We start from the raw sequence: 22184 nt of genomic DNA on the forward strand, positions 1-22184 counted from the left end.
TGAAATAATACTTCTAAAAAATACAAAATAAGATTACTGAAAATTATGTATATGTATCTTAAAAAGGGTTTTAAACATGGCAAATAACAAAAGGCTGCACTTTGCACTAGTTTGTACTGCACTACAAACTTTTTTGTACTACAAGCACAACGAAAACAAAGTGAATCTATACAAAATACAACACTTTTTTGCAGTAAATACTGCACAAAGAGTGAGCTGCTTTGGTGGAAGCTTCTTGTTTTTAACTTGGTTACAGTAAGTGGATTAGCGAGAATCCTGGTTATTGCTTTTGTCCAAGAGCACCAACAGGGGGTCAGGTTATAGTACACTAGTGTAGACCCAGCCTATTGGGGCATTTGGCCCTGTTCACATGATAAACGGTGGACAGGACAGCCAAGTTTATCATGCTTCTACCAAGCTGGGGGGTGAGTAAGGGCCTGACAACGGCCAACTAATGAACACCGAGGAAAACGTGTAAAACTTCAGGCAGTCAAAAGATGTTTACCTCTTAGGGCTGTTTTTAGTGTTTTTAAAGAATGCAATCCTCCTTTTTTAAACAGCATCTTACAGATTAAATTGGGCTTAAATTTCAACCTTGACATCCGTTTTTGCTTTGTTTAATGGCTCACTTCTAAAAAGTTACCGCACGCTGCTTTTCAGATCCACTGACATAAAAATCATGCCTCCAACAGCACTGAGCTGAATAAATCACTACTCCGTTAACAATTGAGTTACATACCATTGTCAATTAAGCTTTACATGTTTGAGCCTTTAGCCCAAAAGAGATTTCTGTAATCTGTCCTACAACAAGTAAATAATGGAGTGTCTCGGAGGCTGTATACATGCCATCTCTCAATCAGCAGCTCGCCAAACCCTCTGCTATCTGTAACGAACACGGTAAGTTAAATATTAGCCACTTCTTAAACACACTTACATGGAAATGACAGCCTGCCTGCTAGCACTTCGCTGACAGCTAGCATAGGATAAACCGCAGGGATACACATGACATTGAGCAAGTGTCCAATAACATTAATGTAAACTACACAGAGGCTTAACCTTCCAAACCAATCGTCTCAAGCGATGAAAATCGGAATTTAAGGAGCAACTGGGGGTAAAAGGGGAGGGCGGGTAATGAGCCATACACAGGTCATTATTAGCGCACTTCATGACCTTTAAACTGTGACCTGAAGTTTGAAAAGGACCTCTGAACAATATCTCTGAGCTCTGGCCAAAACAAAAGAGAGAAAGCTTGAAAAACACAAAGAGATGCTTTAAAACGCTCTTCAAAGAAATTCATACATACGCAAACGAGGTTTAGCATAAATCTTTACTACTTCAAAACAGCAGCGAGGACGGCAAACACTGCGTTTTCCTTAAGAGGAAAACCTTTGGATAAAAACCCTCCTTCGCACTTCCTGATGTTGTAAGTCCAAACTGGTTACTTATAAAGACACGCACGTTTAGCAGGCTTCTTCGTGAGCACTCCAGAGGTTTTTAGCAGGCCTCTACTGATTATCTGTCCATATGTCACAAACGTGGTAATAACCTTTATGGACTACAGATCTACTCTGAGATACAGTTTCTGTGTCGAGTCTGTGTAGAGGCGCAGTTTCTTAATATAGCCGCCATCGAACAAGAAAAATCCCTAAAACCCTTTAAAGAAAGATAGTGAAACAACAAGCGGAGAAACCAGGAACTAGTCAGGTAAACAGATTTTATTTGGTGTGTTTTAATACATGATGGCATAATCCATTTTTATCCACTTTCTTTCAACCTCTCCAATCCCCTAAGTGGTCCTTGAGCCCAGATTTGAGGCTGTTACACACAAAAAAAAGCCCACTCGAACAAGGCTACCTTCAATTCACTGTTTTCTACATTTCTCTGTGCTGCACTTTGCTTACTGTTTAATGAGAACCAACATGTTTTAGCTTGATGCAGTGCTGTTGAGTCTCTGGCTACAAAGCAAGGAATTGATGACATTTTTCAGAACCATATTATCTGTTTGTGTATCAGGTCCTTTTCTCAGTTTTGCAGACCATATTTAAAATAGAATCAGATCGACTAATCTGATATCAGGATTCCAGGAATGAATAAGTGAAGGCTACCTTTATTTCACATTTCTTCGACTTAAAGGACACCTCTTATGTTCACTTTCAGAATCATATGTTTTTTTTATTTTTCCACAAGAGAAGCTCTGCAAGATGCACAGTTAAATCCTGGTTATGTATTGTATTGTATTCTTTCACAAAGCCCAGCAATTTATCCAATGCCTGGAACAAGCCCATCTATATAACAGATGGACATAGCCACCCACTGGTTTTTTGGTTCATGGTTTATTTTATTTTTTTCCCCACAGTTGCAATATTAGATTTTGAAACCCAACTTTTTTTTAAAACTTTTTACGAATGGGGATCTCTTCTTTCACCTCTTTTCACTCTCTGCGTTCATACACGACTTTGTATTTAATCATTATTATTATTATTAATATCTGGATCTCCTCCACGGTGTGTCTTTTGTCTTGTGTTCTAAAGTGTGATTCAGTTCACTGGGAGGTTTGAATGCGACCGGCTGTTTCCACTGACCTGACATGTCCGTGTTATTTCCCCAGCATTACTCTTCAGGGAGTTATTCAGCGTGGTTTGCCACTCAGACATATTAAACGTAAAGCCATTGCTCCACTGTTGCTGTGGTGAGGACGAACAGTACATAGGCATGTATGGAAAATACCAGCCAGGTTTACAGAGATCTAATTTAATTTTCGACCTCATTAACTGTGGCTCAGTGTAGATTTCACACTAAATGCCAGCTCTTTTTCTACTGTAAATTTTTTAATGTACATATGAGTTACTCCATAACTTTCTACATGACATTTACTTCTGTAAATACAAATGTCATTTCTGTAGTATATCTGCAAGAAGCTGCAGAGTATGATGTAAAGCAATCATCACAATGCAGAAAGAAGATTCAGTACAAATAAGTCACACAACAGATGAGTGTTTGAAGGTCCTTCATAATGCAAGACATCAATTCTTAGAAAGTCCATTTATTAATTCAAGCAGATTACATGAACAGAGCCAAAGCTTCTTTACTTCATTAAAGTCAATCAAATAAAGCAGGTCAGCTCCGGCTGCCAGTAATTAAAAGACTTTTTTTTTCTGATGGAGTAAAAGCTGTCACTTTTACTAATAATGCTCACCTATCAGCACTACTAACTTTCTGCTTCATTTGTTGTCCCCTTTCTGTGGTTGAAGATGTTAATTCTCTCCTTGTGAGGACTGGAAATATGAACACTGTTCATATTTTCTGCCTGAAGGGAAATAAGCTGAGGCAGATGTACACAATAGACATAAACAATACATGTGTGCACACAATCGATAGAAAGTCTAAGGTAAAGCTACAAACAACTGTACACTTACTTCACTGGGCCACTTAGCATAGCTGTCACCGTGATAATAACTGGCTCACCGTGATAATTACAGTTTGGTCGCATTAATGTGATATTGTATCAGGTCCTCAAGCACAGTGTGAAGCTGGATGAATTAAGTCACGGTTCAGGGATATTTAATCATTTCAATTCTATAACTTCTTTGCTGGGCGGCACAAGAAGGTTATAGGTTCAAATCTACTGAACCAAAGATACATTTACAGGAGAATACAGCCATTCTTTGTTCGCCATTTCAGTGTTTCCTCTTTAAATTAAATACAAAGTTAATTACTGAACTGTATTAACTGAGTTTCGGGTCTTTCTTTGAACTGTCGCACTATATTTGTTTAGTCACATTTTGCTTATTTTTCACACTGTGTGCTTAAGGTGATACTACATTTAATGTATAGTATCCCTCCCTTAGTTAATTATCACAGTTTCCTCACTCCTCGTGCCACACGGTTAAGGGAGTGATACTGTATTTAATGTAAGTACTGTTAAGACAAACACTGGCCAGACCAAATTATTCCCTGCGGGACTCTGTTTTATGGTGGCCTATTTCTAGCTGAACTTTGCACTATGCTCGGTCACACAAACATCAGGAAATCAAAACCACGGTGATCAAAAGTCTCTGAAATTAGCTGAAAATAATCATCACAAAACTGCTACATGATTCAAACCTAAACATCTTCATTCCCATGAGTCTTTGGGCTCACAAGAAGGAACAACTAATTTTAATAGAGCACAAAACTGTTCAGTATGAAGCTGTCAATGTTTTCTCTTCAAAGGCATTTCAGTGCTTAACTGCATTCACAAAGATGGCACATTACTGTTCAAAACTTCCATCCAATTTCTGCAGTGGACAGTTTGTGCAAAGCTTTACGACAGTTCGCTAAAGTGCAAACTAAAACCCAGACTAATAAACTTGCACTGTGTTTTCCAGCCACCAGTTAATTGGTGCACTGAGCGAACACAAAGGTCCTGGTTCAGCCTGACAGCCAGAGGAATTGACAAAGCATTTCCATTTCTGTCTTTTACGCACTCCGGCTCCACCGCTGTGCTCTTTCAGCCCTCACAAATGTCTCGTCAGACACATCTAATCTTCTCATCCCATGCTGCTCAGTCTTCCTACAGTCAGTTAACCCAGCAAAGGGCGATTAATGAGAAATTAATCCCTTTAATTCACTGCAAAGGTCTTCTCTTCTTTTAACCAGATAAGCTGCTGCTTCCAGATTATGATAATAATAAAATTCATTTATGAAGACCAGCATGTAATACAGGATCCTCATCTCTGAGTGGTCTGTAGCTGACAGGGAGAAAAAAGGCAAAATAAGACAAGAATGTATTCAGGTGGATTTTATTTTATAGTTCTTTCAATCTATATATGCAAATGTATCTATTCACTAATAGAAGAAAGGAAAAAAATGTGACATGATCCTCATTTCAGCTTTAACAAAACAGGTGGAGAAAAAAATCTTTATTAAAATATATCTTTGTCATCTAATGATTCACCGTATAACTGCAAAACAGACCCTGAGTTCCAAAAAAAGAAAAAAAAGTTCATAAATGCATTAGTAACTTTTTCAACATTACATTTCTTTCAGCTGGGAAGTTTCACTAAGTGAAGTGAAAACTGCTCTCCCCATCTGTTAAGTGTTTTTCTCCATTCATTTCTGGAGAGATCATTAATCATTCAACAACAACGTGCAACATAGTGGGTGTGTTTACTCGTGTGTGTTTTTCTGTGTGTGCGTGTGCCTGTGTGTGTGTGTGCGCGTGTGTAACAAAACGTCAAATCCTGCCGGTTTTTGCGTTCGGCTCCATTCTAGTTGCCTATTTCCTGCTCTGCACTGTTGTCTGTTTGTTATCAGCTACCAGCTTACAGGTGACTCATGCACACAATGAACAATGACACCATACATCAACCGGTTGCCAGGCAACGTCCAAAACTTTGACTGACTCTGCAGAAATGGAGTCTGATAGTAATCTTGCAAGAAAAACATAATCTGCAGGAAATCATCATTTTGAGCAACTTTCACAAATTTCACAAGCTGCCGGTGTTACACGAACGTTTCAATTAGAAACAAAACACGAGTGCGGGTCACAGTCAGCTTTGTTTGGTAGCTGTCATATAAAAGACAAATCAGTTACTGTAATTGTGGCAGGGAAATAGGAAGTTGTGATCAAATCTTTTATGATTATTCATCACACTACTGCATTTCAACACCACAGAACTTGGAGCCTTGGGAAAAACTAGCATGTTATCTTTTGTGTGGTCTAGGCATTGTTTTGATTCCACTTTTATATTGCTGTTCAGTGAGCAGAGAGTAGAAGCATCCAATCTGTGCATTTGCTGTGCTTTGTCAACAATTGCTTCCCCCGGAACTTTCTTCAGCTGCTCAACAGTAAAAGCCTGGGAAACGAGGGGAACGTTGATCAATTCTATAACGAAAAGCTCCGGTACAAATGAAATGCACAACACTGATTTTTTTTTTCTGTACAATTAAACTGAAGAAGGACCAAACATTTTCGGGATAGGTAATATACGTCAAGAATCAAGAATCAATACTGTAGGCTGCAAGAATGTTGCTTGATGCCCAGTTGTAGTCCTAAATCCACAGTGAACTGGTTTTATGGGGCAACTCTATTTAAGTGCAAGGATAAATAAAGAATAGCTCCTTTATAGCTCCTTTTGTTGTTTCTTTCTAAGTGAAACTAATGGCAAAGATGCATGATTGTCTCTGCCAGTCATAAACCTGCTGAAGATAACAGTGGTTATACTTTCGGTGATTTCTTTTCCTACTTAAAAACTCCAGATTTTGCATAAGGCGTAAGCGTGTACTAATCAGTAAATGAATGCCCTAAAAGTAATTAAACAAACCAATCATTTCTGCATTTACCAAAACATACTGGGGCATTCCAGTGCGGTTTTCTTACATAATCACTGAGTGTAGACTGCTTCGGCATACTGGTAACCCAACTCAAACAAAATGCCTTCAGAGTGACTCCTGCAGCGCCCCGATCCCCAACGTGATCTCCATTCCAAGTTAGATACCTGTGGTTTCCCTCCATTGTGTTGTCCAGCCAGTGTCAAACCATTTTCACACCGGAGGAGCCAAACCAATGCTCGTTTTCTTGCCAACAACAACAGCTGCCATGGCAGCATTCCGGGAGGTCCACTTTTTAGGAGCAGGTCACTTCTTTGTTAAAGGGCCAATGAGAGCTTTTTTTCAACTGTGCTCAAAGGGTGAGCAACTTGCTGAAATGAGCCAATGGCAGAGCAAAAGTGAAGTCTGTTAATGAGGTAAAAGTGGCAGCTTTTCAAAATAAAATGTCAGCACGTGTGTGTGTGTGGGGGGCACGATTTCCTTTTTAAACCACAAGATTATAAATAAGAACAGAACTAACACTTCGTTTCCGCCTACAAGTTCAGCACCAGTCCCCGAAAACATCAACACCTCCAACAACGTACATCAGCTTGCCGCAACATGATTGGCAGACACACTGATTAAGATGAAGCCTTCTTTTCTGGGAGTGAAAAAGCTGTAAATCTTGGATTTACACAGCAGAAAGAGGGGGGGAGAGAGGGGGTAAGAGTCACACTCCAGTGCACCGCTTCAAAGGAAACTTCAAACCACTGATGGAGCACATGGGAGACCAAACCTCCCACCAGGCAAGACATGTCAAAGACACTCAAAGGGCTCCACGTTTAAACTCCAAGGTGTGTTCACACATATAACTAATGCTAAATAATAACGCTGTGGCCTTCTCCAAGTCAGTTTTATATGGCCTCAATTTGGTGATCTGACATGTGATTTAAGCATTATATGTAATATTGATATTTGAAAACCCAACTGAGTCTGTCTCTGAATTAAATGAGCACAAATATTAAAGGAAGTATAACTGTAGTGCTTATTATTAGAAGTAATAACCAAGCTATAAGCCTACAATAAGCTAATGTTACGTTCAGAGTCCAGTTCAATAGCATTATGCTCTTCCATCATAATTGGCTTCATAATGCCAAAAAGTAAACACATTTTTTTTAATAAAAAAGGAACACGTTTATGTTTTTCCTACATGCTGTATGCCGATTAAACCGTGGACAACGTCCAATGCCGACAGTCGAGTCGTGTTCTATGAAATGATGTGGATAAGGAAAAATATGAAAAAATGCAAGATTTTAAACGGCGTTCAGTCAGGCTCCCTTCCACTCACCCGTATTCTTCTCATCGCCGCCACTATCTCCACTCGGCTGCTCGGCCGCGCCACATCCAGACTGCCAATGTACTAAAATATGACAGGTACAGCACATTAGTGAAAAAGGAAGCTGGCTTTCCTTTAATCTCAAACACAAGTTCCTACCGTAAGGTAATAATCAGCCAAACTTTGCGCAACTTTTACCTCTTGACAAGCTGACAACTTAAGTTTACTACGTAAGCACAAAACAAATTCTCGAGAGACCCAACAGAGTCTTATCCCAGTTACCTGTTTTGTTTACGGTATATAGGAGTTAAACAAGGCGATATTCAGGCCCAGGTTAGTTAACGAAGAAGACTCGGTGACACAATTAAATATAAATGAAGTGCTGCGCTAACCACTTCAAAGTTACTTGGAAACTCACCTTTGCCTCGAAGTTGATCCCATGCTGGAATGCTTCCTCGTTGTGCAATGGGATCCTCAGATCGTGCCCATCATCTACGAGGTTGTACTTGGTTCTCCCAGGCATTTTTTTTTTCATCCAGATATTCCTACTCCACAGTGCCAATGGGATATATGCGGGAACAGAAACCGGCTCGGTTTACCAGGGATAAATCCAAGAAAAACAATTCCAAATCCGATCAGTGGATGTTCTCCATAGCGGCAAAGCGTCCCGACGCTACCACACCGCCGTCAACAGCGGCCACAACTTCACCGGCGCTCCGGGAAACTGCCGGCCCGCTAACGGTCACCGCTACGGCTTTAACGACACACGCTGGCCGACACAAACAGCGTCATGCGGGGACAGATGTGTTTTCCCGACTTTTCCTGTGGCGAGTGTGGAAGTTCGTCGGGTCCTGCCTCCGGTTCAGGACTCCCCCTACCCCGCCGCCCTCATGGAGGAAAGGTGTGATTGGAGGAGTCCGGGGATCCCGCCTGTTTCCATTGGAGCAGAGGCGCGCCGTGGCCCTGAGGAGGAGTGGCTGAAACTCTCGTACCTGCCCCCTCCACCCCACAACCTGCCCCCCTCCCTGTCTCTACACGCACACACACACACACACACACTATAATGGAAATAACCCGAATGACACCTATGCAAGTGGCGTGTATATTTACCGGTGTTTACTGTAAACGCTGGCTTTGGTCAGCAATGGAATAACCTGTATGTAAATGCACTGCCTGGAGACTGATGCAAAACGATGGCCCTCAATTAGCAAAAAAGTAAATTAATTTTTAAAAAAAAGTTGTATTCATCTCTTGTGATGTTATTTAAAATTATTGGAGAGATTTTGTCAAGAAGAGATAGCATGACTTGCTTTTGATCTTTTTGCAATTAAAATAAGAAACACAGCTTTACAGGTGTAGTAAGAACACAACTGCGCTTTTGAATTAAACAAAAAGGACAAGGCTACCAGCTAGTGGCCACATCTGCTAACACCTACTGGGAAGCTACTCCATAAATGTGCAAGTTGTCCAAATAAAATATATTGTGATTTTTTTTAAAAGCACACCATACTTTTATAAATATTTTTATGAATATTTTTTAAAAGGAATCATCATTATAAATCATGATTTTTTTAAATGTTATACTCATATTAACATCAGCAGCTTATAACATGTTATTTAAAAATTACAGTAGATGTCTTACGTTTTTATTTAAGAAAAATAGAAAAACTTCACTTAGTAGTTTGCTATAATTGTTTACATCTTCTATTCAGAGTATTTTTGAATTAATGAAATTGAACTTTTTACATTTTATTTTATCTATTATTCTGATGTCTTTTTCTCAACACATCATTCTGAAACCTTTAAACATTACAGGTTTCAGAATTGGGAAAAAGAATTGTGATACAATATTCTTGATGTTTGCATTGCATTGCATTGTTTTGGTCTTTATTTTCATATTTGTCAGACCCTTGTTACTCTTAAAAAAAATCTGAATTTAAACCACTGAACAACCCAGAAAAAGGAAGCCTTAGTCTAGTTAGTTATTTTATCAGTACAATGATAATAGGCTGCTGTTGCTGATAATTAAAGGGAGATCTTGAGCACTCAGACGCTCATGGACGCCCACCCAAACATTGTGTTCAAGCAGCTGGAATAACAGTATCTCCAGGAAAGCAGACCTATGTGGTCAGTAGACAGGGTAGAGCTGTGTTCATACTTAATGCAGTTGTCATGTTGTATGATGCACACACCATCTGCATCACCCTAGGAGTTAAAGATGCATCACTTCCCACAAGGTGGTCCCAGGCGGGTAGGGGTGGGGAAGTGGAGCAGCACAAATTCACATTCACGCCACCTCTGTGGAAATTTCCAAAGTGCTGCTGCTGCTAATAGGGCTTGTAGCAGAGTGGTATGATTTACTCCAAACTGCCATCTCCCAAATTCCCACCTTCTTTCTTAATTACCATCGTGCTTCAGCGTGCAGTTAAATTAGAACATCATTCTCATACATCAAAATTAACTCCTCCGTTTAGCAACTGAGCGCTTCCTAAATGTTGTGGAGGTGGATTACCTTCAAATCAAATCACGTAATTACAGAGAACATTAGCTGACCTCTCAGCTTTAAACGAACAAACACACCTGAAGCCCTTATAGCACTTATATCAGTGAGCTTCTTTTTATTCTACCTGGAGTATTTTGACAGGTATCTCTATAAAAGACGGCTGTATTACACCATTCCTTCATCCCTTGTGGTCATGGCCACCTTGCCCTCGTGGCAGCAAAACAGCTATTTGGCAGACATGAACAGCTGCTGTCTCTGCATGAGGAATTTATGCTCAGTACAACCGGTTACCCACTTAGGGACCCCATGCGCGCTTAAGGCTCTTTAAAAAAGGATAGAGAACAATTTAATCCTTGCCAGGTCACCAGCTTCATGTTGATCTGTTGATTAGGGTTGCGGCATCTTAAGCACACACTCACTGCATGAACTAGGTCTTGAATATTGTGCACACAAACGGCATGGGTCCACATAGAGGACAAAAGGCGACATGCAAGGTTGTCGCAGCCACATATTTGTGCCCTTGTGGGGAAATCTTTAACCTTCAGTGACATTTATATTGTTAACCTAAAGGTGAAAAAATAAAAGTTATACATTTTGAAATAGACTAGCATTTGTATGGAACAGTTTTTTTCAAGGTCACAATAGCCACTTCAAGCTTTAAATATGTCACCTATCTCACATCTACTGGCTAACGTGGATGTCTTTGGACTGAACTAGAGCAGTCAAACAAATTCCACCAGTCATGGGGAGAATAAAGTCAGCAGTACTAACCACATACACATCAAATATATACTGAATAAACTGAAAGAATGGAGGAAATAATAAGTCCTTTACATCTGAAGGAAAATGATTTAAGACCTGAGACAGACTATTTCCTGATACTGCATCTTGAATCTAGGATAAACACTAAAAATGCACATTTTTTACTAAAAAACACATCCATATCTTTTGGCCAATTTTTTCTGGCACAAGTATTTATTTGGGGATTATAATATAGCTCCTGCCCTTCTAACACTCTAAACATCACTGTGATAGCCTCTAAATTCACACTGTGTCATTTTAAGTGGATTTTCTACTAAGTAAGGTTTATTTATAAACCATTTTTAAAGAACAAAATTCACAAAGTGCTTTACAATTTAATATTTTCAAATAATTTTTGCGAATATGGCCTGTTCCTGTGGTAAAAGAAGCTGAGAGAAACGCATTAGCTATTTAAGTTGATGCGTTTCTCTTAGCCCATTCCTCCAGCGCACTTGTTCGCAGTAAAGTAATCAGGTAGTCAGGACATGATGACCAAGACCCTGAGGCATGAGTTGCAAACTGGCCCAGGGTCTTTGTCACACAATACATACAGATATTGTCAAAGTATGACATTTTCAAAGTCTATTTGGGCTTTAAATATGGTTCCAGCACAGAGGCAGAGTCCTAAATATACAAACCCAATTCTGAAAAAGTTGAGAAAATGTTTAAAAATAAAGAAAATAGTGTGGTGGACCACTAGAGGGCTCCACTCACACCCAGTGTTAAGGAAGTGTGTTCCTGTGTTGTGTGGCGCGATGTGTGCAGTTGATGTTGGAGAGGAATAAAGAAGGAGTGAGAACTGAGAGCTCTGTGCCGTTAATGCTTACCTCCACATTGGTGACCCCTGACTCGAGCATGCAACGGGCCGCAGATAACGCAGACTCCGCTATGGATGCATCAGCGGCCACCGGACCTCTGCCTCCTGTTGCAGCTACGTTTGCTGTGGCGCTGAAACTGCCGGACTTTTGGCTCCATGACCCCCCGTCATGGTTCGTTCACGTGGAGGCTCAGTTCGCCCTTCGCGGCATCTCGGCTGACGACACGAAGTATCACCATGTGGTGGCCTCGCTCGACCCGCTGGCCACCCGTCGCGCGATGACGCTCCTCCGGGACCCACCCGCCCAAAGGAAATACGCCGCCCTTAAAGAGCTGCTTCTTCGGCGTTATGCCCTCTCCGACGCTGAACGAGCCGAACAGCTCCTCAACCTGTCAGGCTTGGGTGGCGGTACCGCGCTCGAGCTCATGGAGAACATGCTATCGTTGCTCGGGCCGGATGACGGGGGATTCCTCTTCGTCCACCTCTTCCTCCGCCAACTACCGGCCGCCGTGAGAGCTGTCCTCGCAAACTCCCCGCTTCTGCCTGCGGCGATTATCGCTCCCTGGCTGAAGAAGCGGATCGCATTCTCCTGGCTAGCCGCACCTTCGACGTTCACGCCCTGGCTACAGACTCGCCGGCGGCGCCTTCCACGCCTCCACCTGCCTCCCCCGGAGCATCCGCCCCCTTGCTGACGGCAGGGATTGCTACACGCCGGCACCGCCGAAAGAGCATCTGTTTCTACCATCAGCGTTTTGGCGACAGAGCGCGTCGCTGCCTGCCGCCTTGCGCTTTCACGGCCCAGGGAAACGGACCCGCCAGCGCACCATAGCAGCCGCGACCGCTGGCAATACAGAAAGGCTGCTCTTCATAGAGGACTCGCGCTCCGGGAGACGTTTTCTCGTGGACTCCGGCTCCCAGAAGAGCCTCCTTCCCCCTACCGCTGCCGACGGACTAGCAGCGAACTGTGGGCCGCAGCTCATGGCAGCTAATGGCTCTCCCATCAAAACGTTTGGGGAAAGGTGCTGATTTTCTGTGTGCTCATGGACTGCTTGTCGATGTTGCTAACAGACGTTTAATTGATGCTTTCTCGTTTTCTTCGCTACCCTGTTTTACTCGGGCTGCCGAGCCCCTGATTCGGGCTAATGTAGTGACCTCCGGGGATGCTTTTCAGCGTTTGCTTTTAGAGTTTCCATCGCTGTCTGTCCCTAATTTCTCTAGCACGGTAACGAAGCATGGGGTTGAGCATTATATTCCCACGGTTGGGCCCCCGGTGTTCGCGCGCGCGCGCCGCCTCGACCCCACGAAACTGTCCGTCGCTCGGGAAGAGTTTGCAGCCATGGAGCGCCTTGGCATTGTACAGCGTTCGAACAGTGCATGGGCCTCTCCGCTTCACATGGTGCCCAAATCGGACGGTCGGTGGCGGCCATGCGGAGATTTCCGCCGCGTTTGAATAATGCCACGGAGAATGACCGTTACCCCATCCCCACATTCAGGATTTTTCTGCCAATCTCGCTGGAACGTCGATTTTTTCTAAAATTGACTTGGTGCAGGGTATCACCAAGTTCCCGTCTTGGCCGAAGACGTTCCTAAAACCGCTGTCATTACCCCTTCGGCTTGTTCGAGGTTTTGCGCATGCCGTTTGGCCTGAAAGGTGCCGCCCAGACCTTTCAGCGGCTGATGGACTCCGTTTTGCGTGGGCTGCCGCTCGCTTTTTGTTTATCTGGACGATATATTGGTGGCCAGCTGCTCAGCGAGCCAGCACGAGTCCCATCTGCGCCAGGTTTTCCAGCGTTTGGCAGAGCACGGCCTGATCATCAACCCTTCCAAGTGCCAGTTTGGGTTGCCTGTTCTGGATTTCCTCGGGCACCGCATTTCCGCTGAAGGTGTGGTTCCGTTGCCCGACAGAGTCCGGGCCGTTTCAGCTTTTCCGCGTCCTACATCGGTTAAAGCGTTGCAGGAGTTCTTGGGGATGATAAATTTTTACAACCGCTTTCTCCCCAGAGCTGCCCACCTGCTACAGCCACTCTATGCTGCCTTAAAAGGTAAAACAGCCAAAGATCCTGTTGACTGGCTGCCGGAACGCATCCAGGCGTTTTCCGCAGCCAAGTCTGCGCTGGCTGACGCCGCCCTGCTGGCCCACCCGCTTCCATCGGCGGAGATCGCGCTGACCACCGACGCGTCCGACGTGGCAGTGGGTGGGGTGTCGGAACAGCGGGTTTCGGGTCTCTGGCAACCGCTCGCCTTTTTCAGTCGTATGCTCAGGGATGCTGAACGCAAGTACAGTGTTTTTGACAGGGAGTTGCTGGCCCTGCACCTCGCAACACGACATTTTCGTTTTTTCCTCGAGGGTCGCAAATTTACTGCATACGTTGACCACAAACCTTTGACGTTTGCGATGTCCAAGGTCTCTGACCCATGGAGCGCACGCCAGCAGCGCCAGTTGGCGGCCATTTCAGAGTTTACCACAGACATTCAGCACGTGGCTGGTAAGTCCAATCACGTCGCTGACTGTCTGTCACGTGTGTTGGTTTCTCCGGTGTATGTCGGCGTCAACTACGCTGCCATGGCCGCTGAACAACGTGCTGACCCGGACATCCTGGCCCTTCAGTCAACGAAAACGGGCCTCGTGCTGGAGGACACCCCGGTGTGGGACGGCGGTCCGCACCTTCTTTGCGACGTTTCCACCGGCCGCCCCCGCCCAGTGGTTCCCCTTTCGTGGCGTCGGCATGTTTTTGACTCGGTGCATGCCCTCTCTCATCCCGGCGTCCGGGCCTCGGTCAAGCTGGTCAGCGCCAGGTTTGTTTGGCCGGGCCTTCGCAAAACGGTGAAGGAATGGGCGGCGGCTTGTATCCCATGCCAACGCTCAAAAATCCACCGGCACACGCAGGCACCCCTCGAACCTTTCCGTGTCCCCAGTAGGCGTTTCGATCACGTTCATGTGGACCTGGTTGGTCCCTTGCCGCAGTCACAGGGTTTCACGCACCTTTTGACTGTGGTGGACCGCACCACCAGGTGGCCGGAGGCGGTACCCCTGGCGTCCACGACAGCGGTGACTGTGGCCAGAGCATTTTTGTCAACGTGGGTTTCACGTTTCGGTCCCCCTGCTGACATTACCTCGGACAGGGGCCCCCAGTTTGTTTCTGAGCTTTGGTCTGCTATGGCTGACGGCCTGGGGGTCAAGGTCCACCGCACCACGGCGTACCACCCGCAAGCTAACGGGATGTGCGAACGGTTTCACCGGTCACTTAAGGCCGCGCTCCGGGCTTCCTTAACAGGTGGCGACTGGGTCGACCGTCTTCCGTGGGTTTTGCTGGGATTGTGTAGCGCTGTTAAAGAAGACCTCGGGGTTTCCCCGGCTGAACTGGTCCTCGGCCAGCCCCTCCGGGTCCCCGGGGAATTCTTACCTGAGAGCCCTCCCCCATGTTTCGATACCTCTTTGTTGCCTTTTCGCCCCCCAAGAGACTCATTTCCTGTTCCTGGTCCTGTGCACCACTGCCTGCCTGACACTTTTGTTCCCAGTTCGTTGGACTCTGCTCGTTTCATTTTCGTCAGGCACGATGCCCATAGGACTCCGCTGCGTCCACCATATGACGGGCCATACAGGGTTCTTAAACCAGGCAACAAACATTTCATTTTGGACTTTGGCGGTTGGCAGGAGGTTGTCTCTGTTGACAGACTTAAGCCTGCACATGTTATGCAAGAGGATCAGGTGGTCCCGGCCCAGGCCCCTCGCCGCGGCCGCCCACCTGCCACCGGGCTGATGGATTCTGTTTTTTCCCCCAGGAGCGACCCACAATCAACGGAGTCCGAGTCGTCTGCAGCTTTTTCTGACCACCAGTGCCAGCCTCGCTCCCGGGCTGGGTTGCCCTCTGTCAGTTTCCCACCCCCCCAGTTCAGCCGTCCCGGCCGTTTGCTTAAGCCCCGGGTCCTGGACTAGTTCTGCTGGGTGTTCGGGGGGCATGTGGTGGACCACTAGAGGGCTCCACTCACACCCAGTGTTAAGGAAGTGTGTTCCTGTGTTTTGTGGCGCGATGTGTGCAGTTGATGTTGGAGAGGAATAAAGAAGGAGTGAGAACTGAGAGCTCTGTGCCATTAATGCTTACCTCCACAATAGAACGATTTTCAAACCTGATGAACCCAAATTTTATTCACCACAGAAAACATATCAAATGTTTAAATTGAGACAAAATAAAGTTTTAACAAAGATATTGGCTGTGAATGTGATGGTTGCAACACATGTCAGCCGTGTTTACCACTGTCCTTCCTGTTTTGACAGCAGTCCATAAACGTCTGGAAACTGAGGAGACCAGCTGTTGGGCTTTTAGGAGAGGAATGTTGTCCCATTGTTGTCTGATATAGGATTCTAGCTGCTCAACAGTGGAGAGTGTTCTTTGTCGTATTTTTTGTTTCATTTGTTTCATGATGATCCAAATCTTTTGAGTTGGTGGATGGTCTGGACTGCAGGGAGGCTTGTTCTGCACCTATACTCTTCTGCTATGAAGCCATGCTGTTGTAATATCTGCAGGATGCTGCAGAGATGCAGGCTTTTGAACTGAACACTGATGACAAACCTAATGGTCCCACTCCTCTGTAGTCTGAAGGATTGATGTCCATGTTTTCCAAAAAGAATTAAAAATTTCGATTCATCTGACCATAGAATAGTTTTTAACTTTGCCTCAGTCCATTTTAAATGAGCTTTGGTCCAGAAAAGACAGCAGGGTTTCTGGATCATGTTCACATATGACTTCTTGGCACGATGGAGTTTTAATCTACATGTGTGGATGGCACAGTGAACTGTGTTCACAGACAGTGATTTCTGGAAGTGTTCCTGAGCACATGCAGTGATTTCTGTTTTTAACCCAAAGATCACCTGTGCCCACCTAATGTGGGTTTTCAGCCTTGTCCCTTATACACAGATTTCTTCAGTTTCCTAGAATTTTTTCACATTATCTACAAGTCTTCACAATTTTAGAAAACAATTTTAGAAACATCATTCTGAAATGTTTCCATGGCTTGAAACTGCATATTTTTACTTTTAAGGTGCCTTTTTAAATACCCCATAGTGTTACTGATCTGTTGTCAATTAATGTAATTTGTTGCAAAATGTTACTCCAGTGGTTTCTTTTTATTAACATTTACTTTTCCAGTTTTTTTGTTCTTCCCTTCAAAAAAATTGTGAGATGTGTTGCATGCCCAACTTCTGTCCTAACGTCTTTGGAAGTGGGATTCTACGATGATCATAAAATGTATGTTACCCTTTAACCACCCAAGATTTGAGAGCAGCAACACAAAGAAATCAAGGACTGCATTAATAGTTAAAGATACTTTTCTGCAATTGTAGCCCTTGGTGCTATGGTGGTGGTTACAGTGAATGGGCACAAATGATAGAAGGTGGCTTCTTGAAGTAAACATGAATTTACCAAGTCAAGTGTCAGGGATTAGTCTAGGGAAATGCTATGCTGGTTACATTGGTTTGGGGGATAAACTGTGTTTTTGAGACTGTCCCATTTTCACAGACCATCTTTTAATCATAAAGGGGGGAAAATAAATAAATACAAGAAAGGTGAGGTGGCATTTTCCATTATTTTCAGATGGCTGAGGCATGAACATATTTAGGAATTCCACTCATACCACTTCATCATATCTATTTTGCTTTTCCAGGAGGAAGGACCTTGTCTAAAACTATTTACCACAACATTCATCCACACTAAGCTGGTATTCTAAAAGATGCTCACTTCAGTAGCTTTATCTTAACTCGTCAGTTTAGTTTTTAGTGTGAACGAGAGCCCTGTTTTTCTTTTGGTACCAACATCATGCATTGTTAAGGTCAGTGTGTCAGCAGAAGCTTTGAATCTGGGATATCTTTTGTCTTAGCCACAAGCAACAGGAAAAACACAGACACGGTAGGTTTAAAAGACAGTCCCCACCCAACACACACACACACACACACACACACACACACACACACACACACACACACACACACACACACACACACACACACACACACACACACACACACACACACACAGACACATGCATGCATGCACAGCCTTACACATCTTGAGGGCCTTTTAAGTTAAATTAATAATGGAGATCTTTAAAGAATGTGGGCCACACAACAAAGAAGACAGACAAGAAGGGAAGCAGCGGGACAGCTAATGACATTTATAATTGTGCCTGAAGCTGTGTAGCAACATGCAGTATAAAAGCTGTCTTCACTTCACACTTGGGGGTAGATTAGTACAGATATAATCTGCCTCTGATACAGCATCCAAGCACATAAAAGGCTCATACAACACAGTGTTAATTACGTAGCAGGCTTGGACGTGCAATTAAATGTCTTTGCTGTGTTTGTTTGTAAAAGCTAAAAGTGACTGAAGTCACATAGATGGTGGGAAAAGAGGATCAACTGAAAGATATGTTTGAAGAGATAAATTGGCTTACAGTCACTCCAGTTTGTAATTTTGATTCTCATAACAACCAGCACTGATTTTATTGCAGTGTTTATTTTAATTGTGTTTTTGACACTCATGCCAAATATCTGCAACACTGTCATGTAGCTCATATATTGTGACTTACAGAGCAGTTTAAAAGCTGTATCATTCATCACTTTTAGGATCAACCCAAACTGATGTGTCTATAGCAAGCACTAACATCCAAGGCTGAAGAATGAGGCCAAATGGGATCAGCCAAATACACAGAGTGATTTCTGAAGTAGCCACTTGAGGCTGGCTCCAAAAGTGTTTCAGTGATGTAGACTGTATATAAACGATGGATATAGACGATGATTCACCTGATAGTTTTGAAATACACATTTAGAAGCTTCAACGTACCATTCTACCATTTGTTTGAGTTTTCTTTGGCTATATTTATTTGTTTTAAGCCAGAAGGAGATTTAGGTTAAGTTACAAGGTAACACTAGAAAGCTTGGGTAGCAAGATACATTACACATATTTGCTCACTAGTATTAAGTAATAAATAAATGCTAAATAATTATTGGAATTTTATTCACCTAAACTGATGCACAGATTTTTTTTGACCATGCTGTAAAAAACAGCAAACCATATTATTTATGACAGAAATCTATTAAAAGAGAAATACAATCAAGAATACCGCATAAAGGTCCAATTTAATCACACCATTAGGGGGCGTAAAGGCTACAGACACAGATTGGATACAACTGCTTATTTCCAAAAAAGAAAAAACCTGATGGGGTCCAAAATTCTACTGTTGAGGTTTCAAATTGCTATGGCCAGAAAGCAATGGGTAGCCATTTTTTATATACAGTCTATGACAAACAAGTTTGGTTTTGGGTGAGACTGTGGCTACTTTGGCACATTTGCTTTGAGGTAAATGCTCAGCTTGCTAGCACCCTCACAACAACCAACACATCGTCCTCTTAATTCAGCATGCTAGCATTTACTAACATTAAAATGTCAGCATCATACTTGCAAATGAAGATCCAGATATTTTGACCTCTTGAGAATTATACTTTAGGTATAAAGTATACATCTTACAATATAAAAATTTTAATATTGCATACTCTCTATAAGATAAGATAAGATAAGATAAGATAAGATAATTCTTTATTGTCATTGCACAGTCATACATAGTACAGTAGTACAATGAAATTGGAAAAACTGTCCTACGTCGGCACTACATATAACACAACACGACACGATATGACACATCACAACGCAACACAAACAACACAACACAGTATATTAACTTAGAAATAAAAAAGAAGAATAAGTGTTATGTGTATTGCACACTGTTATTATTGCACATTAATTATTATTGCACCTTGTTATAAATATAAATATTATTATTGTTATTGTTTTAAACATTGTTACCTCCCCCTAAAAAAAGTCCAGGGAGGTAGCCAATCAGGTCAGCTATTTGCATTGATTAGGGCTATTGCCCTATAGTAAAAGCTGTCCTTGAGTCTGTTTGTTCGGGACCTCAGCAGCCTGAACCTCCTGCCAGACGGCAGCAGCTTAAACACCCGGTGTCCTGGGTGTGTACAGTCTCGTGAGGATGCTGCGTGCCCTCTTGAGACAGCGAGTGCTGTACAGGTCCTTCAGGGAGGGAAGAGGATGTCCAATGATTTTTGGGCCATATTGATGACCCTCTGGAGTGCCTTTCTGTGTGCTGTGGTGCAGCTGGAGAACCATACACCGATGCAATATGTCAGCACACTTTCAATGGAGCAGCGGTAGAAGACGGTCAGCAGCTCCTTCTTCAGGTCCATTTTCTGAGGATTCTCAGAAAGTGGAGACGCTGTTGGGCCTTCTTTAAGACCGCAGAGGTGTTAGAGCTCCATTGGAGGTCTGTGTCTATGTGCACACCCAGAAACTTGAAACTGGAGACCCTTTCCACGCACTCCCGTTGATGCTGACAGGCTGCAGCTCGGACTTCCTCCTTCTGAAGTCAACTACCAGTTCTTTTGTCTTGGTGGTATTGAGGTCCAGGTTGTTATCTACACACCAATCTGACAGCCTCTGAACTTCAGCTCTGTCACGCCGACTCATCTCCCCTGAGATGAGCCCCACCACGGTGGTATCATCTGCAAACTTGATGACTGCGTTGTCTGGGTGGGTACTAACACAGTCATGTGTGTACAGAGTGTACAGTAGGGGACTCAGTACACAGCCTTGTGGAGAGCCGGTGTTGAGGCTGAGGGCTGAGGAAAGATGAGGCCCCACTCTAACTCTCTGTACACGGTCTGACAGGAAGTCTCTGATCCAGCGGCAGGTGGTAGAAGGAAGTCCGATTTCCAGCAGTTTAACTATTAGTCTGTCCAGGAGTATCATATTGAAAGCAGAGCTAAAGTCAACAAAAGAGCAGCCTGGCGTAACGGCCCTGCACTTCCAGGTGAGAGATGGTGGTGTGGGCGTTGTAGCAATGGCATCTTCAGTTGATCTGTTAGCTCTGTATGCGAACTGGAGTGGGTCGAGTGTGGGTGGCAGGCAGGACATGATGTGACGTCGGACCAGTTTCTCAAAGCACTTCATTATAACAGGTGTTAGAGCAACTGGTCGGTAGTCGTTGAGGCTGCTAATGTTAGTACGCTTTGGCAGTGGGACAATTGTGGCTGACTTTAGGCACGGTGGGATGCAGGACTGGGACAGTGAAGTGTTGAAGATCTTAGTGAAGACCCCAGCCAGCTGGTCTGCACACTCTTTTAGGACCTTTGCGGTTACCCCATCTGGTCCGGCGGCCTTCCTGGGGTTCACTGCCCTCAGTGTGCGCCTCACCTCATATTCCTGCACTATGAGGCTTGGGCTGCTGCTGCTGTCCGATGTTTTTGCTGCTGCTGCCTCTGGTCCCTTCACCTCAAAGCGTGCGAAGAAGTGGTTCAGCTCCTATATATAACCACTGTGAAAGCGTTGCAACTACTTTCACTTTAAATTCTGACTACAGCCACACATAAGCTACATAAGCTACAAAGCACTTGTTTTTACTTTATTCATCATTTTCTATGCTATTTTCCATGCTCAGGGTTAGGTTTATTCTTTATTTTAGTTAATTGTTATTTAGTTGTGTGAATGGAACCTGCAAAGTAAGAATTTCATTGCTCTGTGTAACCACTTGTGTTTTGCAGTGTGACAATAAACCTCTTGAATCTTGAATCTTAGGTATAACTGAGCAATTGTAAAAAGTCCTGTAATTCAACCTGGAGATGGCATGAATAAACATTTACAATACTTCATGCTAATCCGTGATATACTGTAAAAACATTGGTGAGACTTTGCATTTCAAGTTTCCCATGGTGCTACTAGGAGAAAAAGTCAGGTAGTTTTCTGAGCACTATGAATATTCAAATGCAATTTTATGGCAGGTTAGTTCGATTTCAGCCCCTGCAGCCAGTTTGGAAGCATAAAAGTGCAGCAGTTAATCCAGTAGCATAAGGGGGAAAAAAGAGGGAAAACTCTGCAGTTATCTTTTAGGATTACTGGACAAACTCCCAGCGTGAACTCGTTGAAGTGAAAAGAGAGATAAGGCTGACACCATGTGGACACACCGTAAAGTGTGTAACACTGGATTGGTTAACAGAAATAAGTGGAGAAGTAGCTCAGTTTCCTTGTCTTCTACCACCAGTAAGCACCACCAAGAAACCAGTAGTTTTGAATAGTATTGCTTGTTATTTTACAATGTGATTTTTGCATCTCATACATCTTTTTAATGTGCTAGAAAACACAATTTATGTAGGCTGTTGATGTCTGTTTTAACACAACTGTCAACAGTGATTTGGTAGCAAAGCATTAGACAGATAAAAATAACCACATGTTGTTTAACAGTAAAAAAGACTCACGTTGACACTTGGCAGCCAGAAGACTCTTTTATAAATGAGTACATAAATTTGTATTTCTACAGGAGATGGCAGTCTGTCAGGTTTATTCTTCTCCTGAACCGGCCTATATTCTGTCACA

At 43.5% G+C, this 22184-nt stretch overlaps 1 protein-coding gene across 2 annotated transcripts in view; it reads right to left on the minus strand.

Annotated features, from left to right (window-relative positions):
* nos1apa (nitric oxide synthase 1 (neuronal) adaptor protein a) overlaps positions 1-8530 on the minus strand; it is a 216299-nt gene extending 207769 nt beyond the window's left edge. Inside the window, exons 1-2 of one of the 2 annotated variants that reach the window (XM_039600969.1) lie at positions 8046-8530; positions 7640-7711 (exon numbers count right to left, since the gene is read on the minus strand). In XM_039600969.1, coding sequence (XP_039456903.1) covers positions 7640-7711; positions 8046-8162 — 189 coding nt within the window. In that variant the 5' untranslated portion in view covers positions 8163-8530. The remainder of the gene's footprint in view (positions 1-7639; positions 7712-8045) is intronic. The other variant, XM_039600970.1, reaches the window with a different exon arrangement.
* Between the last annotated feature and the right edge of the window lie 13654 nt (positions 8531-22184).

Source organism: Oreochromis aureus, linkage group 17 (assembly GCF_013358895.1).
Source record: "Oreochromis aureus strain Israel breed Guangdong linkage group 17, ZZ_aureus, whole genome shotgun sequence".
In the NCBI taxonomy this organism is placed as follows: domain Eukaryota; kingdom Metazoa; phylum Chordata; class Actinopteri; order Cichliformes; family Cichlidae; genus Oreochromis; species Oreochromis aureus.